General features: G+C 38.0%; 2 protein-coding genes and 1 pseudogene across 2 annotated transcripts; 2 read left to right on the top strand and 1 right to left on the bottom strand.

The window, feature by feature from the left end:
• The first annotated feature begins 3 nt into the window (after nucleotides 1-3).
• LOC128369724 (sodium- and chloride-dependent betaine transporter-like) lies at nucleotides 4-9,660 on the top strand (annotated as a pseudogene).
• Nucleotides 9,661-11,336: 1,676 nt separating this feature from the next.
• On the top strand, nucleotides 11,337-16,866 carry LOC128369723 (sodium- and chloride-dependent betaine transporter-like). Its single transcript, XM_053330802.1, has 14 exons — nucleotides 11,337-11,517; nucleotides 11,605-11,739; nucleotides 11,881-12,018; nucleotides 12,414-12,516; nucleotides 12,935-13,067; nucleotides 13,549-13,683; nucleotides 14,032-14,135; nucleotides 14,260-14,384; nucleotides 15,172-15,284; nucleotides 15,372-15,509; nucleotides 15,604-15,706; nucleotides 16,111-16,211; nucleotides 16,430-16,600; nucleotides 16,759-16,866. The coding sequence occupies exons 1-14, from the start codon at nucleotides 11,337-11,339 to the stop codon at nucleotides 16,864-16,866; spliced, it is 1,788 nt and encodes a 595-aa protein (XP_053186777.1).
• Nucleotides 16,867-18,620: 1,754 nt separating this feature from the next.
• LOC128369722 (sodium- and chloride-dependent betaine transporter-like) lies at nucleotides 18,621-25,293 on the bottom strand. The gene is made up of 14 exons (XM_053330801.1): nucleotides 25,113-25,293; nucleotides 24,887-25,021; nucleotides 24,610-24,747; nucleotides 24,260-24,347; nucleotides 23,697-23,829; nucleotides 22,470-22,604; nucleotides 21,401-21,504; nucleotides 21,093-21,217; nucleotides 19,861-19,973; nucleotides 19,630-19,767; nucleotides 19,440-19,542; nucleotides 19,212-19,312; nucleotides 18,831-19,001; nucleotides 18,621-18,728 (listed from the first exon to the last, which is right to left on the bottom strand). The coding sequence occupies exons 1-14, from the start codon at nucleotides 25,291-25,293 to the stop codon at nucleotides 18,621-18,623; spliced, it is 1,773 nt and encodes a 590-aa protein (XP_053186776.1).
• Nucleotides 25,294-27,583: the final 2,290 nt, after the last annotated feature.

The raw sequence follows: 27,583 nt of genomic DNA, 5'->3' as shown, positions 1-27,583 counted from the left end.
CTAATGGCTCTCCAAGGAGGCATAAAACTGTTGTTGAAAACCCTGACCTGCCTGAAGGTGGCTTCTGGCTAACACAGCTGTTCTTTCCACAGTGGCACCACAGTAAGAGAGAGGAGAGTGTGTGCACCCAGTCGATGATCCTGAGGTGCTTGTAATGAATGAGGTAGAGGATAAAGGAAATCAAATGAAAATAAAAGTGCATTTTATAACATTTTCATCATTAATGGGTCAATATTTACAGAGACAACTGACTCATTATCATCCTGTTGTCCTCGAGTCAAGGAAGGAAGGAAGGAAGAAAGGAAGGAAGGAAGAAAGGGAGGAAGGAAGGAAGGAAGGAAGGAAGAAGGAAGGAAAGGAGGAAGGAAGAATGGAAGTGAGGGAAGAAGAAAGAAGGAAAGGAAGGAAGGAAGGAAAGATGGAAGGAAAGATGGAAGGGAGGAAGAAGGAAGGAAGGATGGAAGAGAGGAAACTGGAAGGAAAGATGGAAGGGAGGAAGAAGGAAGGAAGGAAAGGAGGGAGGGAGGAAAGAAAAGAAGGAAGAGAGGAAGGTAGGATGGAGGAAGGAAGGAAAGAAGGACAGAGGAAAGAAGGAACGGGGGAAGGAAAGGAAGGAAGGAAGGAAGGAAAGAAGGAAGGACGGAACAGTCAAAACAGACAGGGTCAATTTGACCCGGGGAGGACGACACAAGGGTTAACACATAATTGTCAAATATAATGCTAAACCAATGAGCAAAGAGGAGAAAACCAAACCATAACATTTGAATTCAGCTTGTATGTAATGTATTTGAGTTATTGAAAGGATGTGAGGCACTCAGGAGGGTAATAAGTACTTGCCCTTGCCTTAATGGCTGAAAAGTGCATGTTTTTAACTATGAAAGTAGCCATGAAGTATTAAAGGCTTTTTAAATTTATTACCCTCTTAAGTGCCTCACATCTTTTCAATAACTCTACACTAGAAATGCATCCCAAACCGAAGAGCATCATTGGGATACCTTTCTACACCCAGCAGCACTATATGCATCTCTTGTTTTATTTAATAAATATTTAATTTTTATTGTCATGAAATTTTCTACAGATGTTCATGGTCAGTAGAGGATGATAACCAGACCTTTTCTTCTGGGACCTGACATTTCTAAACAAGACATGACAAGAATCTGATGGGTTAGAGAGTACACTGTAAGAAGAAGAAAAGGAAAGAAAATGGAAGCGGAAATAAAATTAATTAAGTAAATCTGATCTTCAGTGTGTACATATTGGATTTTCTTTTATTTTTTATCTGTTTCTTCTTCTTTTTCCTCATAAATCTGACCTTGGACTGAGATGAATGAAATATTTCAATTGGTAGCACATTCAAAATGGTCAAGTAATGTTTTTTCCTTCCTTCCTTCCTTCCTTCCTTCCTTCCTTGCATCCTTCCTTCCTTCCTCTTTTCATCCTTACTAATTTCCTTACTCCTTTCCTTCCTTCCTTCCTTCCTTCCTTCCTTCCTCCTGTCCTTCCTTCTGTCCTTCCGTCTGTCCTTCCTTGACCTGTGGACAACAGTAGGGTTAACAAAATACCTCTTTAGGGCTTCTCTGTGTTTTGCAAATCAAAAATCTTAAAACCAGAATGACTGGCTTTGTATTGAAAACTATCTCTGACTCTGAGATGACTTTTTATTCAAATTAGGAAAAGACACATAATAAGAGGAGCCCAGATCAGTTTTGGCAGAAGTTTGGGATCATCACAGAAACACACAATGGATGAAGTTCCTGATCTTGACATGAAGACAGAAAGAAGGAGAAGAGAGAATCAGAGAGGGGAAGGAGACAGAGGACAGTGGGCCAGTAAAAGAGAATATGTTCTGGTTGTTGCAGGAAATGTGGTCGGCTTGGGCAACGTTTGGAGATTTCCTTACCTCTGCTACAAGAATGGAGGAGGTAAATCATATTCTGAATTCAGTAAAGACTTGATTGCACTAAATTAATCTGTAATTTCCATGATCATACATATCTGTATTTCTATAGGAGCCTTTCTGGTGCCATATGGTGTGTTAGCTGTGGTGGTTGGGATACCTCTGTTCCTACTGGAGAGTGCAGTCGGTCAATACACCCAGGAAGGATTCATCACCTGTTGGAGGAAACTGTGTCCACTGGCACAAGGTGAGTTGATTTATGTTGAGATAAAAATGTGACAATCAACAGATGATGAAAAAATATTGAACTTTGTACATGAAACGAAAGGAATCAAGCTGTTTGTGTCTAAAATCAAAGATATAGATCTAAGGATATATAACTATTTTTTGTTATTGCTTGTTTTTCCTTGTTTTAGGAATTGGATATGGACATTTTGTGTTGAAGCTTTATGACTTCATCTACATTTTAATCCAAGTGTGGGCTCTCTTCTACCTGATGTTCTCATTCAGGTCCCAGCTCCCCTGGGCCACCTGTGATAACACCTGGAATACAGGTAAATGTTTGACTGTGGTTTACTTATAATTATGTAAAACCATTAGAAAAACAATACATTATAATAGTCAATATGAGGTTGAATAAAATGATTTAATGGGATGAAACAGCAAATGAGGACACACTGTCACTGATAAAAATAAAAATAGAGGGTTACATATTTTTGGCAAACATATCCTGTTCTTCTGTCTACATCTACAAGTTTAGAGAGGAGAGATTAGTTGCAATTAAATAACAATATAAAAAGAGGAAAGTGATTAAGACCATAATTGGTGATGAAACTGGACCAATAGTACAGTAAAAGTAGCAACTTGCATGAATAATAATAAGAAAAAAACATTTATCATTCTCATTTGTTTGTTCTCTAAACCAGTGAACTGTATCGGCCTTCAGATTTCGGATTCTGTGTCGACAAATCTGACGTCAAATCAGACCATGTTGACCAACGCCACCTCTGCTGCCACTGAGTTCTGGGAGTGAGTCTAAGTACCTGTTCTTTGAATGTTCCTTTAAAGTTGCTTAAGGTTTGTGAAATGACCTGTGATTGAAGTTTGATGATGTGTGTTTGAAACTTGGGGTTGTGAAGTATGAAAGATGTGAATATACAAATAGGCAAGTAGATCCTACTGAAAGATGCTAATCTTCTGGGTCTGACAAGTGAAGCCAACGTGGAAGTGACTTATTTTCTCCACTGGCTCCAAAAAGAAGCCAGATTGCATTGAGGTCTGTGGGAAAATGACCCTACTTCATTTATTGCAGTTCCTTTAATTTTATGGTCTCAATCAATATTTTCAAATCCTCCTGAAATACTCATTTAATGTAAAGTAGATGATAGAGCAGCCTAGGCTTTAGGGTCTGGCTAGATTGCGATGGACTAGTTGCTACCGTACTGTTAAGTAGATTTTGTTTTAATGGTTTTAAGCCTGTTTTCTGCAACAACAAAAAAAGAGCTGGCATTAGCATTATCACAGTTAACCATACACTGTAAATGCACTGTGCTAACAAAGGTGGCAGCTAGTCTAAGGTTTAGCTCCATCCTCTCATCCAAATATGGTCACTTCTGGCTCCAAAAGTGCAAGGTGGTGACGGTCAAAATGGAAAACTCAACAAAATTGTATCTACTGATTTATTAACATCTCTTTCACAATGCAAGTCTATGTGAAAAAATAATTTTAGACCGAAACCAATAGGTGTCAGTGGCTACATCTATTATTTTCGCAGTCTATTGCATTATGGGAAATGTAGGCTTCATGGTTTTTGTGCTATGATTTTCACCTCTCTTTTTTCAATGTCTTTTCAGTTTTATAAAACTGCAGAAATATATTACAAATGTGCACATGACCTTCACTTTTTGTCTGTTTGCCACCAGCCAGTGTATTAAACAGTGTCACATTATTTTAATGTGTAATTTCTCCTCTCCTCAGACGGAGGATGCTGGCCATGTCTGCAGGCATCGAGGACCTGGGCAGTGTGAGATGGGAGCTGGTTTTGTGTCTTCTGGCCAGCTGGGTGTTCACATACTTCAGTATCTGGAAAGGTGTCAAATCCTCTGCAAAGGTGAGTTGATATTTCATCTTAACCCTAACCCATCTTCTTGTATCCTTGTTTCACTGTTTTATCATGTTTCATAGGTTTAAATTCGAATTATAATCTTGTTGGTTAATACCTTTTTGTTGAAGACTTTGCAACACTGTTTAGAAAAGTGCTTATATACAGTAAGTAAAATTATTATCATCAATAGTGATTCAGTTATGATAAAAAATAGTTAAAATTATGTTTTTTTAAGGTGGCGTACTTCACTGCCACCTTCCCCTACGTGATGCTCCTGATACTTCTCATCAGAGGATTGACTTTACCTGGAGCTTGGGATGGGATCTACTACTACCTATATCCAGATTTAAAAGGCCTGGCTAACCTAGAGGTATTTTATATCTATGCCATGTACAATACATTGAGTTATTTAAGGTCATGTGAGAGAAAGACTGTCCAGACTGGTTGGTAATCCGCCAGTGACAGCTTTTATTTCTAACTTGTGTGTCCAATTGTTTTTTCTGGATCCAGTTCAAGAGTTTACTGAGACATTTTAATGTTCATCCAATTAGTTCATGTATGTATTTGAATCTATGACGAGAGCTTGGCTACAGGAGACGTCAGGCTAGGTGACTATTGATGTCATCCAGGTATATGCTGTGTTGCCTGCAGGAGCTCACTTTAGAAAAAGACTCACTAGAGAATGAACTGGATGTGTTACTTTTAATCAGTATGCAGAACTTCCTACCATGTATTATATTTATTTGTTACATTACAGGTCTGGATAGAGGCAGGATCTCAAATATGCTTCTCATACAGTCTGACCATAGGAACTCTCAATGTTTTGAGCAGCTATAATGATTACAAGAACAACTGCTACAAGTAAGCATAAGCTGCAAAACACAATAAGTTTTATAAGAGCATTTTAACTCATCTGTGTCTGATTTTTAAATAAGTGAAAGTAGAAGTTAGAGTTAAATATCACACATAGTTCACAATGTATTAATAATATAAGAAATAACCTCTCACATCACTATTTATATAACTATCACACCAATTCAAATGTCTCTCTTTGACATGGTATTCTGTCTCATTGCGGCCTCTAGGGACTGTTTTTGGCTCTGTCTGCTGAACAGTGGGACCAGTTTTGTTGATTTGTCGTCTTCTCTGTACTTGGATTCATGGCTCAGAAACAGGGCGTTACTGTCGACGCTGTGGCCGAGTCTGGTACATTCAAAGATTTTTTAAATCACCTAGTTCAACACTATAGTCTCCCAAGATTTCAAATTACAGCCTCAAGATTGTGCACTCGTTGGTTTGGTTTGTTTAGAAATGGCTTCAAATACAAAAACTACATAGATTATTTCTCAGAGAGCTTCTATATGATGTCAGGATGTTGTGTTGTGTAGCAGAAAAAGCTCTTGCAACTAAGGGTGTTTTCAGACCTATAGTTCGATTGTTTTGGTCCGCAGCAGGAAATACATTGTTAAGATGTGGCATATGGCGCTTTTCCACTACACAGTTCCAGCACGACTCGACTCACCTCGGTTCACCTTGCCTTGGCTCGGTTCCAGGAACGACCTTTTCCATTAAAAAGAAGTACCTATTCAACGTGGGCGGGGTCATCATAGCATGGCTCGTGACTTCGTTTTATACGCGACACAAACACATAAACAATGTGTGACAATGAGGACATGGAGGCAGTGGTGTACTTGCTGCTGTATGTGGCTTTCTATCACACACAAAGCAAGAAAACTGAGCCGTATGGCTCTCACACTGTTACCAGTATTTAAAAATGGCAGGTTTGATTCTTGTGTGGGACGGCTCATGACTCTTCCAGCGACAACTCTTCTGACCAATCAGTGGCCGGCAGTCTGTTGACGTCATATTTAGTATCGGCTCGGCTCGCTTGGAACCTCAGCAGAGCAGGTACTAAAAACCAGGTACTATCCCTAGTGGAAACGCAAAAAAAACAGTCGAGGCGAGTCGAGTCGTGCTGGAACTGTGTAGTGGAAAAGCATCTATAGAGACTTTGGTACGGTTCGGTTTCACGGACACATATTTCTAAACGAACCAAAATACATAATAGCTGAGCTGGCTACTCCTTTTTTTGATGACTCAGCAAAACGAAAAAAGTTTTCGGCACACACAATAGGATCGTTTTCCTCTTTCATTAACAACCTGCACAGAAAAAAAAAATCACTGGACACAGTCTAGTTTTGTTGAAAGCCAAATTTCAGACAGAATATATATCACTATATGAGATATAAAATATATATATTAGGGCATTTATCGTGATGAGATTAAGGGCCGAGCATAATTCATTATTCGCTCCTCACTGACTCTCTGACTCACATCGACCTCTGTAAACTGTGCACAGTGGACTAGGAGTCTTCTTCCTGCTGTCATATTCCTGCACTGTCTGAACACACTGATGGGACTTTCTTTGTCAGTAGAGGATTCTGATATGAGCAACCGCCCAGGGCTAAAAATGAGATTGCTGTTTCTAAACAAATTAACGTGATGAAACATGTCACCCAGTGCAGCGGTGTGGCTCAGTTACATGCTTTTAGTAGTTTTTGGACAACAGCACAGGTCTTGACCACAGAGGATAGATTAGGCTTTGGTACACACACAACACATCAGCACATACGATTTGCTGACAATACATGAAATGTAGAAAATTGCCAGCCTTATCTTTTAAAGATATTGAAATGATATTATTATGTGTTCAATGATGAAATCCAGCTACAGCTAAATAATATACTTTCTAACTCATTTATTTCTAATCTACAGGTCCAGGTTTGGCCTTCATTGCTTATCCTCAGGCTACAGCTATGATTCCTTTCCCACAGCTCTGGACTGTCTGCTTTTTCCTGATGCTGATCTTCCTCAGCGTTGACACACATGTATGTTATTTTATTTTATTACCAACTAATTAATACATAATGCCCTGCATGAGGAAACTAATATTGTGGTTTACTGATTTTATTTTGTTCCCAGTTTGTGACAGTTGAGTGTTTTATCACCTCAATAAGCGACGTGTTTCCGAAGCTGTTTCGTAAACCAGGAAGACATGAGATGTTTGTGCTCGTCATTTGTTCATCCTGCTTCCTCATACATCTGATTTTGGTCACTGAGGTAGAATAAGTCCATGAAAACTCATTGAAACAACACAAAATATGGTAAAAAAACTATTTCTTATATTGAACTCTTGTCTCTTCTGACTCTAGGGAGGAATTTACATTTTCCAGCTTATTGATTATTATGCTTGTTCCAGAGCTTTTCATTATTTCATGGCTTTATCTGAGTGTCTGGCTCTGGCTTGGGGTTTTGGTAAGTAAAATTGTTTTTTATTATATCCTGTTTTCATGATATGGGTACAAACTAAAGGAAGTTAAAAATAAAAGTGTCTTAGTAAGGTGCTGGACCACCACGTTCAATCACAATAGCTTCAATGCACCTTGGCATTGAGTCTACAAGTCTCTGAGCTTGATGGTGGTGGTGGAGAGTGTCGGCCCAACATCTCTGTTTAACTGGGTTGAGATCTGGAGACCATAGCATATGATTCATGTCATTTTCATACTCATTAAACCATTTAGTGTCCCTTTATGGATGGGGACTAGGCATGGGCCGGTATGAGATTCTGGCGGTATAACCATAAGTATTGCGATTACAGCTCTAAAATGTTCCTAAAAGGAAGAAAAATAAAGACAGACATGTTAATTTAACCTGAATATACACTGTAATGACAGTGTGAGGGGTCGTGATACTCTACGCTGCAGCTGCACCACCTGAGGGATTTCTGACCTTTGACCAGACAAACAGCTCATACCTTAGGAACGGTATGACAGAAAATTTGGCGGTTTCGGTTATCGTGGCTTTTTCAAATCGCGGTATACCTTGAACACGGTTATCATCCCATGCCTAATGGGGACATTATCATCCTGGAAAAGACCACTCTCATCAGGATAGAAATGTTTCATCATAGGATAAAGGTGATCACTCAGAACAACTTTGTATTGATTTGCAGTGACTCTTCCCTCTAAGGGTTAGGATTAGGCATAACAGAGCCACCAGATCCCTTCACTGTAGGAGTCAACATTCAGGCCTGTACTGCTCTCTTGGTGAACATGCACTAGCTTACTTACTGAGAATAAGATAAAGGATGACTCATCTGACCGTATCACACCTCTGTAGACTAGTGGTTTTTGCACCATTGAACTCTCAAATGTGGGTTGTAAGGAGGGGTTTATGCACTTTAACGTTATTTCAGTACAATTTCCCTCTCTATGTAATTATTGACAGACTGTTCTTGCTGACACAGTCTGATCACATCCTGCATTGACATTCTCAGTCACCTAAGGAGGAACTGCTCTTCTGTTTTTCCTCACATATCGCACTAATGCACGAGCATCACCGTCAGCAAATACATGACCTATTTACTGATGTCTTTCTCATAGATCTCAATGCAGACGTCACTTTAGTCACTGTTCCTTTTGAAACAGCAGCTAGTTGAATAGTCTGTGTGACTGAAGCTCCTGACTTCAAATCAACTGTCTTTTAGTCACAGATCTACATCTTATGCCATCTTGATACAAATGAGAATCAGCTGCATCTGCTCAGCATTTTTATACAAGACACAGAGCATGATTGGATGTTAATTGCTTAATTGTACCATGTATAGTGCAATCATGTGGAAGCGTCTGTTGTCACATTTATTCAGTTTTAATTTGACCTATAATCACGATATAAGATGTATAGGAATGCTTTGAATTAGAGTGTGTACTATGATTTGATTTTAGATAGCTTTGGCTAGACTGATTGCATTGCTTGAATGTAACCAAAAGTTTTAAAGTCACTGCTTTTCTGGTCCGTGTTATTCACAGTCATTCACATTTGAGCTACAATTTCCTGCAATATTGATAAAAACCTCCAAGTGACTTTGAAACTTGCGAGAGCTCAACACACTACAACTTAAAAAACAGGTCCAATGTAGAAACTAGTCTAATGAACAGTCTGACTTCCCATCAGGTGCTGATCGTATTATTAACATCATTGAGGACATGACTGGACAGAGGCCATCTGTTTTCTTCAAAGTGTGCTGGAGATACATCATTCCTCTGCTGTCACTGGTGAGTCACAAAAGGTTTCATAGACTGTATTTAGTTTCATTAATTGGTAAAACTCTCAACAGCCTGTTTTCACAGTCACGCATTTTGTGTTGTAAACCATTGGCTACCTTTTAAGTGTTTATGTAATTTATTAATATCTGAAAAAAAACTCTCCATACTTTCCTAGATTTCCTTTATCCTGTACCTGGTTGATTACACACACCTCAAGATTAGCGACAGGTACATTTACCCCGACTGGGCGTACACCATCGGCTGGACCATGACTCTCTCCTCTATTCTCATGGTGCCGCTTTGGGCAGCTGGACAGATGTTTTTGACAGCAGGCACCTTCAGACAGGTCAGTGTTTAAAAGAGTGGATGCCTCAATAAAAGCTTCTTTGTCATCCCAATGATTACTGTTGTGTTTTAACTTACATACTCATCTTTTTTTCTCTCAGCGTTTGTCTGTCCTTCTTCATCCTGTTGAAGACCCAGTCTCACAGAGGAGAAAAATGGAAGAGGATGGGTTACATGTGGAGCTGAAGACGTCTGGAGAGACAACTTAGTGCCATCTAGCTAGACACTTCTGCCATTGTCTATGTTTGTAGTATTCAGGATGGCTAAGATTTACTTACAGATTTTTGTGCTAAAATGTTTAGTTGATGAATTGAGGACTCATTTAAAAATATTTAGGTCAAACAGATTTTACTTGTTCCAACATCTTAAATGTGAAGATTTACAACTTCTCAACAAATCAATTAATTCAATGGCTCTTTTTCTAATCATTTTAATGCTTTTTTAACAATTAATCAATTATAGAATGACACTCAATGACACTTTCTCTAGATGATTGTGGTGAGGATATGTTGTGTTTAGATCTGTACTGATATGCTGACTGGGTGTTTTTTATTTTACATTTTCAAGTGTAAAATAAAGACTTACATTCAAGACATATTAAAATTCCCACTGAATTATCTGTGGAGTTAACTCAAGGTTTGGACAGAGTGTATCCACAGTCATTTCTAGTGAGTGAACCAAGTAAAATATTTTTTTAAATGGTAAGCTGTCACTGCAGGATTACCAACCAGTCTGGACAGTTATTCTCTTGGCTCTTGGACTTGGCTGCTATAGCAACACAATCAGAGTACCTCCTGTTCTCCCCAAAAGGAGCAGACTCACTGCCTACTACTGTCTCAAGGGGAGACAATGTCTTCCAATCAAGATTTGGTGCAAGCTTGCGATGACGACATGGTCTAATTCGACCCAGTGTATGACGTAAAGGATGGAAAATTCCCTAACATTGGTCATAACTAGACTGAATGAGAATTGCTAAAATGTATAATTATAATTTAAAACTATGATACAGAATAAAAGAGTAAAACAAAGTGCAGCATATAAAGATAAAACAAACATTTCAATAAAAGGCTTTTGAATGGATAGAGATCTGTTATGTAGGACTAGATATTGATATCCCCTATTACATACATGCTTGAGGCACCAATGAGACTCTGTGGGAAGGTCAAGTGAATGATGGCATCCTTGGGTTATCAAGTGGGGCGCCCTCCTTCTTGAGTGTTTCGCTGATAGACCCTCGACACCTCCAGAGGGTTCAGCAGTGAATCCCAGTGTCCCAGGTTCACCCCCTAGATGCCATCGACTCATTTGAATGGATACCCTAAAAATGTTGTTTATATACTACTAAATTTCCCCCCACATACAATACATAAATCAACTAGAGGTACAGCGGCACAGTACTATACATTTGTTATATAACACTGGAGAATAACATTTTGGAGGTTAATGGTTGTCTGACTTTTGATATGTGCCATTACTATGACCAGCATCTAGTTTTTAGTCTGTATTCACCTCACAAATCTATATGTTTCCACAAGCTCAAGTTATACACAGCATCTTTAACCATGATTATGTGTATTACACTCATTTACACTGCTGAATCACTGAAATTAAAAGTGTGTATGATAATATAAGTTTATGTTAGCAGGTTGCAGTTACATATTTTTACGATAAAACCTGATTATAAGATGAATAAAATGCCTCTTTAAGGGCTCCTCTGTGTTTTGCAAAAAAAAAAAAAAAAATCCCTTAAAACCAGAATGACTGGCTATATGTTGAAAATGATTGCTGGCTTTGGGATATAGATCTATTCAAATTAGGACAAGACCTATAATAAAAGCAGCACAGATCAGTTTGTAGTATTTTGGGATCATCACAGAAACACACAATGGATGAAGTTCCTGATCTTGACATGAAGACAGGAAGAAGGAGACAAGAGAATCAGAAAGGGGATGGAGACAGAGGACAGTGGGCCAGTAAAAGAGAATATATTCTAGTTGTTGCAGGAAATGTGGTCGGCATGGGCAACGTTTGGAGGTTTCCTTACCTCTGCTACAAGAATGGAGGAGGTAAATCATATTCTGAATTCAGTAAAGAGTTAATTGCACTAAATGAATCTGTAATTTCTATGATCATACATATCTGTATTTCTATAGGTGCCTTTCTGGTGCCATATGGTGTGTTAGCTGTGGTGGTTGGGATACCTCTGTTCCTACTGGAGAGTGCAGTCGGTCAATACACCCAGGAAGGATTCATCACCTGTTGGAGGAAACTGTGTCCACTGGCACAAGGTGAGTTGATTTATGTTGAGATAAAAACGATAAGGAATCAAATTGTTTGTACTAACTCTAAACATGTTGCTCAAATGAATATCTGACCTTAGACCTAAAGATTTAAAACTATTTTAATTTAACTATTTTTCCTTGTTTTAGGAATTGGATATGGTCTTTTTGTGATGAAGCTTTATGGCTTCAGCTACATTTTAATCCAAGTCTGGGCTCTCTTCTACCTGGTGTTCTCATTCAGGTCCCAGCTCCCCTGGGCCACCTGTGATAACACCTGGAATACAGGTAAATGTTTGACTTATAATTATATGAAAATGTTAGATAGACACGACATATTAATAGTCAATGTGAAGTTAAATACAATTATGTAATGGGGTGAAAAGGGAAAACTAAAGATCAAATGAGGACACACTGTCAACCAAAAACATATTGCCCTGTTCGTCTGTCTATATTTGCAAGTTCAACAAGGAGAGATTCAATAATAATATAGTAAGAAGAAAATCAATTTGAGCATTGGTGATGAAACTGGGCATTTTATTTTGTAGAAAATGGACATTTTATACTTGCTATTATCTGTTGGTTCTTTACTGTTTGATTTATTTGTTGTCAAATGTTGTCTGTTAACTTGTATGAACAGTTCCTCACATTTATCATCTTTGTCTGTTTATTCTCTAAACCAGTGAACTGTATGGGCCTTCACATTTCGGATTCTGTGTCGACAAATCTGATGTCAAATCAGACCCTGTTGACCAACACCACCTCTGCTGCCACTGAGTTCTGGGAGTGAGTCTAAATACCTGTTCTTTACATTTTATTTTAAATCTGTCAAATGATTGTAAAATGTCTTGTGACTGACGTTTGATGATGTGACTTCAGGTCATCTCAGCTCAGTCTTGGACAAAGCAACATTTATAACAGAAAGCCTGTGTTTCAAACTTGGGCTGTGGAGTATAAAAGATGTGAAAATGAAATGCAAATGTGGCTACTTCCATTATTCTTACACAGTCTATGATTGCATTATGGGAAATGTAGGAATCTGTGTTTTTATAGTGTGACCTCTCTTTTTTTTCAATCAGCCTTTTCAACTTTATAAAAGTGCTTTCATACATTATGCAACTGTGCTTCACCTTTTTGCATGTTTTCCACCAGTAAGTGCAGCAGGTATCACATTATCGTAATCTGTAATTTCTCCTCTCCACAGACGGCGGATGCTGGCCATGTCTGCAGGCATCGAGGACCTGGGCAGTGTGAGATGGGAGCTGGTTTTGTGTCTTCTGGCCAGCTGGGTGTTCACATACTTCAGTATCTGGAAAAGTGTCAGATCCTCTGCAAAGGTGAGTTGATTTTTTAGTAGATACAATAGAAACTACTGTTCATATTATTACTTTTAATGTAACTGTGTAATACTGTTAACTTAATTAATTAAAATCAGTCAGTTGTTCGCCTCCAACTCCCTGTGAATATTTATTTAAATATCAAGGCTTTGCATGATCAGGCTGCTAGTTTTATCATTGATATCTCTTATGAGCCACAGAGCAGCCTGAGATTCCTCATTTTTACAAATGTAAATATCTTTTTATCCTGTTCTCATTTTTATCTTTGTATGCTCCTCCTTGTTTAACCATTTTATTCTTTGTTATAGTTTTAAATTTTAAATACAATATACAGTATACAGTATGTTTTCCCTATTCACTTTGAAACAGTGTGTAGAAAAGTGCTACATACTGTGAATAATATTATAATTATTAATAGTTATTCCTGTTAACTCTGGCTATGACTGTTATAATCATGTTAAAATCATGTGTTTTTTTTAAGGTAGCGTACTTCAGTGCCACCTTCCCCTACGTGATGCTCCTGATACTGCTCATCAGAGGATTGACTTTACCTGGAGCTTGGGATGGGATCTACTACTACCTGTATCCAGATTTAAAAGGCCTGGCTAACCTAGAGGTATTTTAAATGACTTAATATTTACACCATGTACAGTCCATTGAGTTATTTAGGTCACATGACTGGTTAGTAATCCACCAGTCACAGGTAATATTACTATTCTGGATTCAGTTCAAAACTATTTTATTGAGTTAATTTAGACATATTAAAGTTCAACCAGTTAGTTTATGTATGTATTTGAATCTGTGATGAAAACTTGGCTACAGGAGACTTCATAATAGCCTAAAAATGTCCCATGCTTCCTGCAGGAGCTCACTTTGTTCAGAGAATGAACAGGAAGTGTTTCTTTTAATTCAGTATGCAGAACTCTTCATCACGTTGATATGATATTTATTTGTTACATTACAGGTTTGGATAGAAGCAGGATCTCAAATATGCTTCTCGTACAGCCTGACTGCTGGAACTCTCAATGTTTTGAGCAGCTATAATGACTACAAGAACAACTGCTACAAGTAAGTATGAATGGCAAAATTTACAATACATTAATAATACAATAAATAATCAGTTCACTCTAGCTAATATACCAATGCAAATGTCTCTCTTTGACATGGTATTCTGTCTCACTGCGACCTCTAGGGACTGTTTTTGGCTCTGTCTGCTGAACAGTGGGACCAGTTTTGTTGCTGGATTTGTCGTCTTCTCTGTACTTGGATTCATGGCTCAGCAACAGGGCGTTACTGTCGACGCTGTGGCCGAGTCTGGTACATTCAGTCTCCCAAGATTTCATGTTAAAATCACAATAAAAGCATTTTTCATGAACACATTCACATACTCACACACAACGTTATACTGATAAAGGATGTGGCTGGTGATTTTTTTATATTTTTCTTCTTGACAATAAATCTCATATTGATGTAACCTTATGTATTAAGCTTCATATATTTTATCCCTCTGTGCCGTAGACCTTGGTTGTTGTCCAAAATCTATTAAAAACCCGTCAGTGAGCCCCACCATTGCATTGGTTGACATGTTGCTTCAGCCTCAAGATTATGGTCTCCTTAGTTTGTTAAGAAACAGCTTCAAACACAATAACTACATTGTTAATTTCTCAATGAACTAAAGTACAAAGTTCAAGATGGTGCGTTATGTAGCACAAAAAGCTTTATACTCTGTAAATGTGACTGCATTTCCGCACATGCTCAGTAGTGTCTGCTGTACACTGGATACTGAAAATGGGATCACTATTATTCATCTTTGGAGCTAAAGTAAACCATCTATTCTAGACAAAGTAATATGTCATCCAGCGCAGTGGTGTGCATCAGTCACATGTTTTTAGTACAACACAGGTTTATGGTACAGAGAAATTAGATGTCAGGCTTTGGATACACACACAATACCTGTAAGTATAGGATCATTTAAGTTGTTGATTTTGTTGACAATAAATAAAATGTATATCCTTTAAATATATTGAAGTAAAATGCCGTGTTCAGTAATGAAATATAGGCACAGAAAAAAAAACTTTCCACCTTGCCTATTTCTAATCTACAGGTCCAGGTTTGGCCTTCATTGCTTATCCTCAGGCAACGGCTATGATTCCTTTCCCACAGCTCTGGACTGTCTGCTTTTTCCTGATGCTGATCTTCCTCAGTGCTGACACACATGTATGTTATTTTATTTTATTACCAACTAATTAATAACTAATGCACTGCAGGAAGAAAACAATGTACTGATTGTATTTGGTCCCCCAGTTTGTGGAAGTTGAGTCCTTTATCACCTCAATAAGCGACGTGTTTCCGAAGCTGTTCCGTAAACCAGGAAGAAATGAGATCTTTGTGCTCATCATTTGTTCATCTTTCTTTCTCATACATCTGATTTTGGTCACTGAGGTAGATAAAATAACTCCTCAAAACACATTGAAACAACACAAAATATGTTAAAAAACTATTTCTCATATTTAAATCTTGTCTCTTCTGACTCTAGGGAGGAATTTACATTTTCGAGCTTATTGATTATTATAGTTGTTCCAGAGCTTTTAATTATTTCATGGCTTTATCAGAGTGTCTGGCTCTGGCTTGGGGTTTTGGTAAGTAAAAAAACATTTATATATCCCATTTTCATTTTAAGACCTGACTGTTTGTATACATCTGTGATTCAAATGTTTTTGTTTTCAATAATAAGTCATGTGATTATATCTATTTTTTTATTTTGCCATGTCACAAGACAGGACAACTATATATCCTTCTAATTTGAGTGTTTTCTATTATTTGATTTGATAGCTCTGGCCCGACTGTTTGCATTCCCTGAATGTAACCAAATGTTTTAAAGTAACTGCTTATCCATTCACATTTTAGTTTCAGTACCCTACAACACTGATACAAACCTCCATATGACTTAGAAACTTACAAGAATTCAACACACTGCAACTTAAAAAAGACTCTCAGGTCCAATGTAGAAACGAGTCTAATGAACAGTCTGACTTCCCATCAGGTGCTGATCGTATTATTAACATCATTGAGGACATGACTGGACAGAGACCATCTGTTTTCTTCAAAGTGTGCTGGAGATACATCATTCCTCTGCTGTCACTGGTGGGTCATAAAAGGTTTCATAGACTGTATTTAGTTTCATTAATTGGTAAAACTCTTAACAGCTTGTTTTCACAGTCACTCCAGCAAAAATAATTGCTTGTTTGAAAAGTGTTTAGCAATAATAACACATGGCATTGTGTGTTGTAAACCACTGGCTACCTTTAAGTGTTTCTGTACTTTAATAATATCTGTAAAAAAAACTCTCCATACCTTCCTAGATTTCCTTTATCCTGTACCTGGTTGATTACACACACCTCAAGATTAACGACTGGTACGTTTACCCCGACTGGGCGTACACCATCGGCTGGACCATGACTCTCTCCTCTATTCTCATGGTGCCGCTTTGGGCAGCTGGACAGATGTTTTTGACAGCAGGCACCTTCAGACAGGTCAGTGTTCAAAAGAGTTTCCTTCAACTGTGGCTGCCTCAACAAAAGCTTCTGTTCCCTTATCCAAATCCTAGCATAGGGTTCAAAAAGGTTTTGTTGAGTGTCCCAATGGTTACTGTTGTGTGTAAACTTTACCCACTTATCTTTTTTTCTCTCAGCGTTTGTCTGTCCTTCTTCATCCTGTTGAAGATCCAGTCTCACAGAGGAGAAGAATGGAAGAGGATGGGTTACATGTGGAGCTGAGGACATCTGGAGAGACAACTTAGTCCCATCTGCAAAGTCATTGTCATTGTTTAAAGGGGACCTATTATGCTAATTCCCAGCTCTATATTTTTATCTTTATGCTGCTCCTCAGTTCAGTCTCTGTCTGTAACAGGCAGTCTTAGCTCCTGTCTCTTTAAGGCTGCCCTCCCAATGACCCTATTATCCGGGTTTGGGTAGTCGTGTTAAGTTACCGTTGATGCAAACCCAACATTTCTTGCTCTATTTCATCAAATTGAAAGATTTGAATAAATAAATACCTTACTTGACAGTTTTAACATGAGCATGCAACATTTTAACATTATGACTGAAAATACGGAACAGCATAACAGGCCCTCTTTAAGCTTACAGTTTTCAGTGTGTTTAAGCTTTATTTAAAGATAGATTTTTGTACTGAAACGATAAATTGATGACTTAATGGATGGTCTATCATGTAAGGCAAATGATTTTTGCTTGTTCCAACATGTTAAATATTACAGTTTTTAAAAGTTTTTGTCAGCTTTAAATCAATAAAGCCAATAAATAAAATAGTTTGTAGGCTCTGTTACTGTTGTAACGCTCACTTAAAAACCTTGTTTTTTTATTAAACATTTAATCAGTTATAGACTGACACACGGAAATCATAAAAGTTTCATTAGTTTGTAGATCTATGATTGTGGTGAGGTGGGTGGGTGGGTGTTTTATTTTACATTTTCACAAGTATAATAAAAACTACCATTGACGATTACTGAGGCACATATTAAACTTCTCACTGACTTATCTATAGAGATAACCCAAAGTTTAGACAAAATACTATATATATATATATATATATATATACATATATATATATATATTCAATACGGATAAAATATGTCTTCTACTTCCATAAAATCCATTCTGAAAATGTTCCACATCAAAAATGTATAAGTTGCATACTAGACCTTGACCTTAAAACGAGTTGTGATGTTAAAAATCATCCTGAATAAATTTGAATTAAACTCAAATTTATGGTCATCACAAAGAAAATCTAATATAACATAATTCTGCACAGTGAAGCTCAAACAGTCAGTGAAGTAACAACAATAACACATTCTTATTTATTTATTTATTGGGACTCTGCACAGTGTTAAACATAGATGTCTCCATGTTTTATTCCAGAGTTATAGCTAATATTCATCTGCAGTCCCTTTGGTAGGTCACAATTAAAACATAGAGAGGAAAGACTGGAGGAAAAACTTACCGTTTGTCTTGTATACTTTAAACTCAAACATGATCAAGTCAATGTGTGAACCTTTTCGGTGCAGTTGTTAGTTTAACAGCTGCTATATCAGCTGATTTTGCATGTGTGTATAGAACAGTGTCATCTGCATATATTTGCACTTCTACAGTGTGTCGCACACTTTAACAGACTGTATCCTGATAGATATTCATGAGTGGAGGAGGGCTGCATACATAATGTGACAAACTGCTCACTGCTGACAAATAACCATTGGTATTATATGGAAAATAGTAAATGTAATTTGACCAGTTTAAGATGACTGCTGTTTTACTTTTCAAAATGTCATTATACCATGTTATACTTGTTGGGGACTGACACTTAACATTTCTGTGGATACATCTTGTCCAATCCTTGAGTTAAATCTACAGATAATTCAGCAAATTCATCAACTAAACATTTTAATACAAAATCTGTCTATAAGTAAATCTTAGCCATCTTGAATACTACAAACCTAAACAATGGCCGAAGTGTCTAGCTAATGTAATTCTTCAGATGGGACTAAGTTGTCTCTCCAGATGTCTTCAGCTCCACATGTAACCCATCCTCTTCCATTTTTCTCCTCTGTGAGACTGGATCTTCAACAGGATGAAGAAGGACAGACAAACGCTGAGAGAAAAAAAGATAAGTGGGTAAAGATTACACACAACAGTAATCATTGGGATGACAAAGAAGCTTTTATTGAGGCATCCACTCTTTTAAAACACTGACCTGTCTGAAGGTGCCTGCTGTCAAAAACATCTGTCCAGCTGCCCAAAGCGGCACCATGAGAATAGAGGAGAGAGTCATGGTCCAGCCAAGAGTGTGCGCCCAGTCGGGGTAAACATACCTGTCGCTAATCTTGAGGTGTGTGTAATCAACCAGGTACAGGATAAAGGAAATCTAGGAAGGTATGGAGAGTTTTTTTTTTACAGGAACACTTACAAGAAGCCAATGGTCTTCAGCACGAAATGTAATTTACTGTTGCTAAAATACTTTCCAAACTGTAGAAAAGCAAGATTATTTTTGCTGGAGTGACTCTGAAAACAGGCTGTTAAGAGTTTTACGAATTAATGAAACTAAATACAGTCCATGAAACCTTTTGTGACTCACCAGTGACAGCAGAGGAATGATGTATCTCCAGCACACTTTGAAGAAAACAGATGGCCTCTGTCCAGTCATGTCCTCAATGATGTTAATAATACGATCAGCACCTGATGGGGAGTCAGACTGTTCATTAGACTCGTTTCTACATGATTGACATGGAGCAATATGAAAAAAGATATAATCTGATGATCTATTAAAAACAAAAACATTTGAATATAAAGCATTTTTTCTTACCAAAACCCCAAGCCAGCGCCAGACACTGAGATAAAGCCGTGAAATAATGAAAAGCTCTGGTACAACCATAATAATCAATAAGCTGGAAAATGTAAATTCCTCCCTAGAGCCAGAAGAGACAAGATATGAATGTGATAAATAGTTTTTAAAAATAATTTATCTTGTTTCAATGTGTTTTTATTTTATTCACCTCAGTGACCAAAATCAGATGTATGAGGAAGAAGGATGAACAAACGATGAGGACAAAGATCTCATGCCTTCCTGGTTTACGAAGCAGTTTCGGAAACACGTCGCTTATTGCAGCAATAAAACACTCAGCTGCCACAAACTGGGGACAAAATAAAATCAGTATACAACCGCATTGTTTCTTCCTGTAGTGTATTAGTTATTAATTAGTTAATAATACAATAAAATAACATACATGGCTGTCAACGCTGAGGAAGATCAGCATCAGGAAAAAGCAGACAGTCCAGAGCTGTGGGAAAGGAATCATAGCTGTTGCCTGAGGATAAGCAATGAAGGCCAAACCTGGACCTGTAGATTAGAAATAGGCAAGGTGGAAAGTATATTATTTCTGTAGCTGGATTTCATCATTGAACAAATAGTAAAAGATGAGGCTGGCAATTGTCTAAATGATATGCAATGTTGGCAAATCTTATGTGCAGAGCCAAACTAAAACATTTCATGAATCCTACATACAAGTGTTGTTGTTCAAAAACTATTAAAGACTCATGATGACTAACGAACATCGATGCATTAGATGAGATATTGTTTACATTAGTTTAAAACTAGCTAATAATAGAGATCCATTTTCAGTATCCAGAGAGTTGTTCAGTGTACGGCAGACACTACTGAGCATGTGCGGAAATGCAGTCACATTTATAGAATTTCAACCTTTTTGTGCTACATAACACAACATCTTGATTTTGTATTGTAGGATCTTTGAGAATTTAACAATGCAGTTATTGTGTTTGAAGCTGTTTCTTAACAAACTAATGGCGCTTTTCCACTACAAAGTTCCAGCACAACTCGGCTTGCCTAGACTAGACATGGTTCCAGGAACAACCTTTTCCATTATTATTACAGAGAAGTACCTACTCAACGTGGGCGGGGTCGTCATAGCACGGCTCCGCGATACTACGTGACTTTGTTTTATACGCGACACAAACACATAAACAATGGAGGACATGGAGGCGATGTGTTGCTGAAAAGCAAGAAAATTGAGCCGTATGGCTGTAACGCTTGTTGCCAGTATTTATTGCCGGGTTTGATTCTTGTGTGGGACGACTCGTGACTCTTCCAGCGACAACTCTTGTGACCAAGTATCGGCTCGGCTCGAAAAAAGTACCAGGTACAAGGTACTATCCCAAGTGGAAACGCAAAAAAAAACGAGTCGAGTTGAGCCGAGTCAAGTCGTGCTGGAACTGTGTAGTGGAAAAGCGCCATAAGGGGACCATAATCTTGAGACTGAAGGAACTTGTCAACCAATGCAATGGTGCAGCTCAATGACATGTATTTATTGGATTTTGGACAACACTCACAATCACCAGCCACATCCTTTATCAGTATAACGTTGTGTGTAAGTATGTGGATATGTTCATGAAAATGCTTTTATTGTGATTTTAACATGATATCTTGGGAGACTGAATGTACCAGACTCGGCCACAGCGTCGACAGTAACGCCGTGTTGCTGAGCCATGAATCCAAGCACAGAGAAGACGACAAATCCAGCAACAAAACTGGTCCCACTGTTCAGCAGACAGAGCCAAAAACAGTCCCTAGAGGTCGCAATGAGACAGAATACCATGTCAAAGAGAGACATTTGCATTGTATTAATTATACTACCAATTTAAAATGGTGAATTGCATAAGATATTTAACTCTTATTCTACTCATTCAAACACATTCACACAAATTAAAGAGCTATTATAAGACTAATTATGTTTTGGCGCTTATACTTACTTGTAGCAGTTGTTCTTGTAGTCATTGTAGCTGCTCAAAACACTAAGAGTTCCTGAGGTCAGGCCGTAGGAGAAGCATATTTGAGATCCTGCCTCTACCCAGACCTGTAATGTAACAAATAAATATAATACATACATGGTGGAGAGTTGTTCATACTGAAATAAAAGTAACACATCCAGTTCATTCTCTAGTGAGTCTGTTTCTAAAGTGAGCTCCATTTGCATCTCCCCTGCAGGCAACATCACCTAGATGACATCAATTGGCGTCTAGCCTCCTCCAAGTCTCCTGTAGCCAAGCTCTTGTCACAGATACAAATATATACATTAACTAACTGGATGAAGATTAAAGACTGTGTAAAGTTAATTCAGACATTTTCTTCTAAACACATTAAATACTGTAGGTCATAAATGTATTTCTAAAAAAAGGTGTAAAAAGCATTTCAACCATTTAGATTTTAATTGTGGAGCTAGGCTTCACAAACTGTGTTTCAAGATTTCTGTGTTCACGCCCCTGTTGCTGTAGAGGAAAAATATATTCAGCGCACACTACGACTACTACAGTCTACAGTTAGCTGAGCTAGCCACCGAGCTAGCAGCCGAGTTAGCAGCAGAAAGCTCTCAGAAGTAGCGTCCATGTTTCAGGTAGAGGTAGTGACTTTGATTGACAGGTGACACTTGGTAGGGGGCGGGGCTTCAGCAGACTCGGCGGCCACGCCCACAGCGTTTGGTAGCAGAGAAATAGGCTGATTTTTACACAACTTTGAAGCCTAATTTCATATATTTGATATATTTCATTCAAATTTGGCAGGGTGGTTAATAACACTTTTCTGTGGTATGTCAAACTCAGAACATATTTATTATTACTTTACACTGACTTTAATATGTTGAAATAAACTAAAAACTGTTCAAAACTGTTGTGAATTGTATTCAGAGGGTCAAATTGGACACACAAGCTAGAAATATAAATTGTCCCTGGTGGATTACAAACCAGTCTGGACAATCTTCTCTCACATGACCTTAAATAATTCAATGTACTGTACATGGTATAAATATAAAATAAAAATATAAACCTCTAGGTTAGCCAGGCCTTTCAAATCTGGATACAGGTAGTAGTAGATCCCATCCCAAGCTCCAGGTAAAGTCAATCCTCTGATGAGCAGTATCAGGAGCATCACATAGGGGAAGGTGGCAGTGAAGTACGCCACCTTAAAAAAAAACATGATGATCTTTTTTTGTCATAACCAAAACTTAACCAAACTTAATTGTAACTACTATTTCCTAAACAGAGTTGCAAAGTGCACAACAAAAAAGTAAAGCATGCTATAACTAACGATTACTTTAGAAACTATAACAGAAAGAAATTAATACACAATAAAAACATTTGCGTCAAGTTTTAAAAAAAAGAAAGAATGCACAGTCCTCTCGAAATTACATTTATATACAACAAATTTTTTTTCCTGCTGTGAAATTTCAGGCTGCTCTGTTGCTCATATCAATGATATGACAAGGGTCTGACTTGCAAAGCCTTAAAGTTATGCAGTTAAAGTAGCTGTATGTAACAAATATATTCCAAGTAATCATAATATTGCCCTAAATGTCACCAGACCTTAAGGAATCATGTTAATTTCAAACACTGATATCACTGACAGTAGTAGTCCAGCCAGAATATTCACATTTGAAAAACTCAGTTGCAGCCCTCAAGTAATGTTTATGTTGTCATTCTGTGTTTTGGCCTGATGCTCCACCCACCACCTAGCTACCAATCACCAAGTCAGTACTGATGCGCCACCCACCACCTAGCTACCAATCACCCAGTCAGTACTGATGCTCCACCCACCACCTAGCTACCAATCACCAAGTCAGTACTGATGCTCCACCCACCACCTAGCTACTAATCACCAAGTCAGTAGCGTTTCAGCATCCAGGTTGCCAGTTGCCACTGAGCTGCAGCTAGGAACACTGCAGATAATTTCTGATGTTACAAAACCAAAAAAAACTCATTATGACTTTCAAATACGTTGTGACAATCTGAGAAACAAAACAAGGGGATGTATAGGAGATGCCTTTGAAACATGGAGACGGTTACAGCGTCGTACAGCACTCAGCTTCACTCGCTGATACGGAGGAGGATATGCAGGATCACGTCCAACAACTGGCAACCCGCGTGAAGTAGACTCTGGCAGGGAGGGGGCGAGGAGTAACAGCTCTCTCCAGTGTTTTGAACAGTACCATTTCTAAACGCTTGGTGTCAGAGTTACATACTTCAACTTTAACCTTAGAATAAAATATCAACTTACCTTTGCAGAGGATTTGACACCTTTCCAGATACTGAAGTATGTGAACACCCAGCTGGCCAGAAGACACAAAACCAGCTCCCATCTCACACTGCCCAGGTCCTCGATGCCTGCAGACATGCCCAGCATCCTCCGTCTGTGGAGAGGAGAAATTACAGATTTTACTACACTATTTGGTGTCAAGTTGTATTCAAGAGGACTTACATGTCGACTGAGACCATACACTCATTAGAAAATGGTTTACTGAGGCAATAACTCAAGTGAGAAGTTGTTTTATTTTCCCATAGACTGATATGAAGTCAGTGGAGTCAGTCCATGATGACCATCCTATAGAAAAAACAGGTTTAAGTCACTTCTGCATTGACCAGTAACTATCCGCTTGAATGCAGTTGATTAGTATCTTTCATTAGAAGCTACTTGGCTCCTTGTTCAAAGGTTTCAAACACAGGCCTTCTGTTAATCCGTTTTGTCCAAACACGAGCTCGAGTGACATCAAGCTTCAATCACAAGACATTTTCAAAACCTTAAACAACTTTAAATGAACATTAACAGGTATTTAGACTCACTCCCAGAACTCAGTGGCAGCAGAGGTGGTGTTGGTCAACATGGTCTGATTTGCCGTCAGATCCGAAATCTGAAGGCCCTTACAGTTCGCTGGTTTAGAGAACAGATGAGAATGATCAATGTTTTTAAAAAAATATTATTCATACAAACTAACAGAGAACATTTCACAACAGGCAGCACACAGAATATCTGAATTTCAATCAAATAGTGAAGAACTGACATAAATTGTTACTGGTGAGAGCTTTTGAGGTAGTTTGACTTTCTTGTTTCTATATTGGTATTTAATTCCAATGAATCTCTCTTTGTTGAACTTGTAGACTGGATGTGAAACTGTCTACAGTCAAACATTTACCTGTATTCCAGGTGTTATCACAGGTGGCCCAGGGGAGCTGGGACCTGAATGAGAACACCAGGTAGAAGAGAGCCCACACTTGGATTAAAATGTAGATGAAGTCATAAAGCTTCAACACAAAATGTCCATATCCAATTCCTAAAACACAGAAAAAGGTTAAGTTAAAATAGTTTCATATCTTGTTTAGATATTCATTTGAGTAACATGTTTAGAGTTAGTATTACACACAAACAATTTGATTCCTTATCGTTTTTTATCTCAACATAAATCAACTCACCTTGTGCCAGTGGACACAGTTTCCTCCAACAGGTGATGAATCCTTCCTGGGTGTACTGACCGACTGCACTCTCCAGTAGGAACAGAGGTATCCCAACCACCACAGCTAACACACCATATGGCACCAGAAAGGCACCTATAGAAATACAGATATGTATGATCATGGAAATTACAGATTAATTTAGTGAAATCAAGTCTTTACTAAATTCAGAATTTGTATTATTTACCTCCTCCATTCTTGTAGCAGAGGTAAGGAAATCTCCAAACGTTGCCCATGCCGACAACATTTCCTGCAACAACTAGAATATATTCTCTTTTACTGGCCCACTGTCCTCTGTCTTCATCCCCTTTCTGATTCTCTCTTCTCCTTCTTCCTGTCTTCATGTGAAGATGAGGAACTTCATCCATTGTGTGTTTCTGTGATGATTCCTAAATACTGCTGAAATACTGCCAACACTGATCTGTACTGCTTTTTATCACAAGTCTTTTTTTCCAATTTGAATATATCAATATGTCAAAGCCAGTGATCATTTTAAATACAAAAACCAGACATTCTGGTTTTTTATGTACATTGACGGCTCCCAATGTGTACACACTTACGATTTGCTTACAATTTTATTTCTGCTTCCAAAGTAAATGGGTTTCATCCTCTAGTGACTATAGACATATACAAAATTACATGACATTATATTCAATAATTGAGATACGTCAACCAAAGTTGCTGTATAACTGAAAAACTGCATTCACAGTCCAGCAAGGAGTTCACTTTTCTATTCTTGGTTTTTTCCATTTGTTCATTTGTTCATTTGTCTAAATGTAGACCCATTACTGGTGAAAATGGTATAAAATGCACAAATTAACCTGCATTAACAACTCTGATTTGTATTTTAATTTGATCTCCTTTATCCTACCCTTAAGTTTAGATTTTTATTTTCAATTGTGAGTGATGATGGGATATTTGCACCAATTTTGTATTTATATCCAACAAATACAAAATAGAAAATGGACTGTACATATATTGTCACACCTCGCTCTGTTAGTTACTTTTTGTGTCTCCTAGTGTCTCTTGTCTCATGTTTCATGTTTTATTTTGATACTCACCTCTTGTCTCATATGTTTCCTGCCTGTATGATTACCTTCCTCGCCCATGTAGATGGGAAGAGCCGGGAATCAAACTACTGATTGGTGGGGCTCTACCTCTTAAACCACAGCCCCAAAGTTGGGGTGTGGGTTATTTACTATCTTATCTACAATGGTGAATTCCTAGACAATCACCCCAGTTTTTGTTGGACATAGTTTTGCTTTTGCAGTTACGCTGTACAGTTACCAGCGAGGGAGGACGTGGATTCAGGACAGTATGATCCTAGGTAATATATGTAACATGTAACAGGTTTCAGTAGCAATAGCAGACACCATGCAATGACAGATCATAAGAGAAATGATGTGTATGAAACTTATTTACAGAGATTGAAATTAAACTGAGAAAGCTGCAAAATTGAGTAACTACAAGTATATCAGGGTATGGTAAGCAGGTTGTATTTACATATTTTCACCACTGGAGGGCGACAGACTCCTTCACCCAAAGTGTGTTACGGCGCGATGTCGCAGGTCCCTCTTCTCTGCAGCTGTTAGACTGTACAATCAGCACTGCTCCCATTAACTTCACCCTGGCTTTGGATATCAGGATTAGGATTAAGGCTTGCACCATGGTTTTAGAGGAAACATTTATTTTGTCTTGTATACTTTAGACACAAACATAATCAAGTCAATGTGTGAACATTTCAAATGCAATTGTTAGCTTAGCAACTGCTTACTCAGCAGTTTTTGCATGTGTGTATACACCAGTGTCATCTGCATATATTTTCATTTCTACACCATGCCACTGTGATGGGGGGTCACACCATTCACATGTTATTGTCTACATGAGAAAAAAGTGCAGCAGTTCAGCAAACTCATCAATTTATTTTCCTGAGTATCTTTGAGGTAAATGATTTAAAAAATAACTATTGATATGGCAGCAACTTCCCCGCCTTTCTAGCCAGTTTGACACTAATATTTGCTTGGTGCTGCCTCATTGAGAATAGCACCAAAGCTACATTCAGTCAGTCATGTTTCAGTAAGAGGTAAAAAGTCTAGATTATAGGTCATAGGGTTGTCATAAATTGTGATTTGGTCCCGATTGGGAGCTTATACATTTGCTTAAAACCACCTTCAGGTCATAAATCTGTGCAATTACAATGATAAATCTACCCGTAGAATCTGAGATATAGAGTTAGGGGTTAGGGCTAGGGTTATCTGAGTTTTAATATGAACAAAGGGAATTGCTTTATGTAAAAGAATGGCTGCACCTCTTGACCTGCTAGAAAATGAGGAAAGATTTACTTGTCCCACCCAGCACTGTTACAACTTAGAACTATCCGTATTAATTGGATTATTAAGACCTTTACAGTTTAAACTAGTAACCTTAATATCCCCACCGACAACAGGTGGTAGATCACAAGAAAATCTTTACCATATAACAATAAACGTGTACATACCAGAAAAGAAAACAACAACAGCAACAAACAAACAAAGAGAAAAAAAAGAAAAAAGTGTGAACATACTCTGTCCTTTGTAGTACAGAGTAGACCTTTTATCCTAAATTGTTTCCAGCAAACCACGATACTAATTTAACAAAAAGATAACTACACTGATCACA

The sequence above is a fragment of the Scomber japonicus genome, chromosome 12 (genome assembly GCF_027409825.1).
Source record: "Scomber japonicus isolate fScoJap1 chromosome 12, fScoJap1.pri, whole genome shotgun sequence".
Lineage (NCBI taxonomy): Eukaryota > Metazoa > Chordata > Actinopteri > Scombriformes > Scombridae > Scomber > Scomber japonicus.
This window is presented reverse-complemented; position numbering and strand designations above follow the sequence as displayed.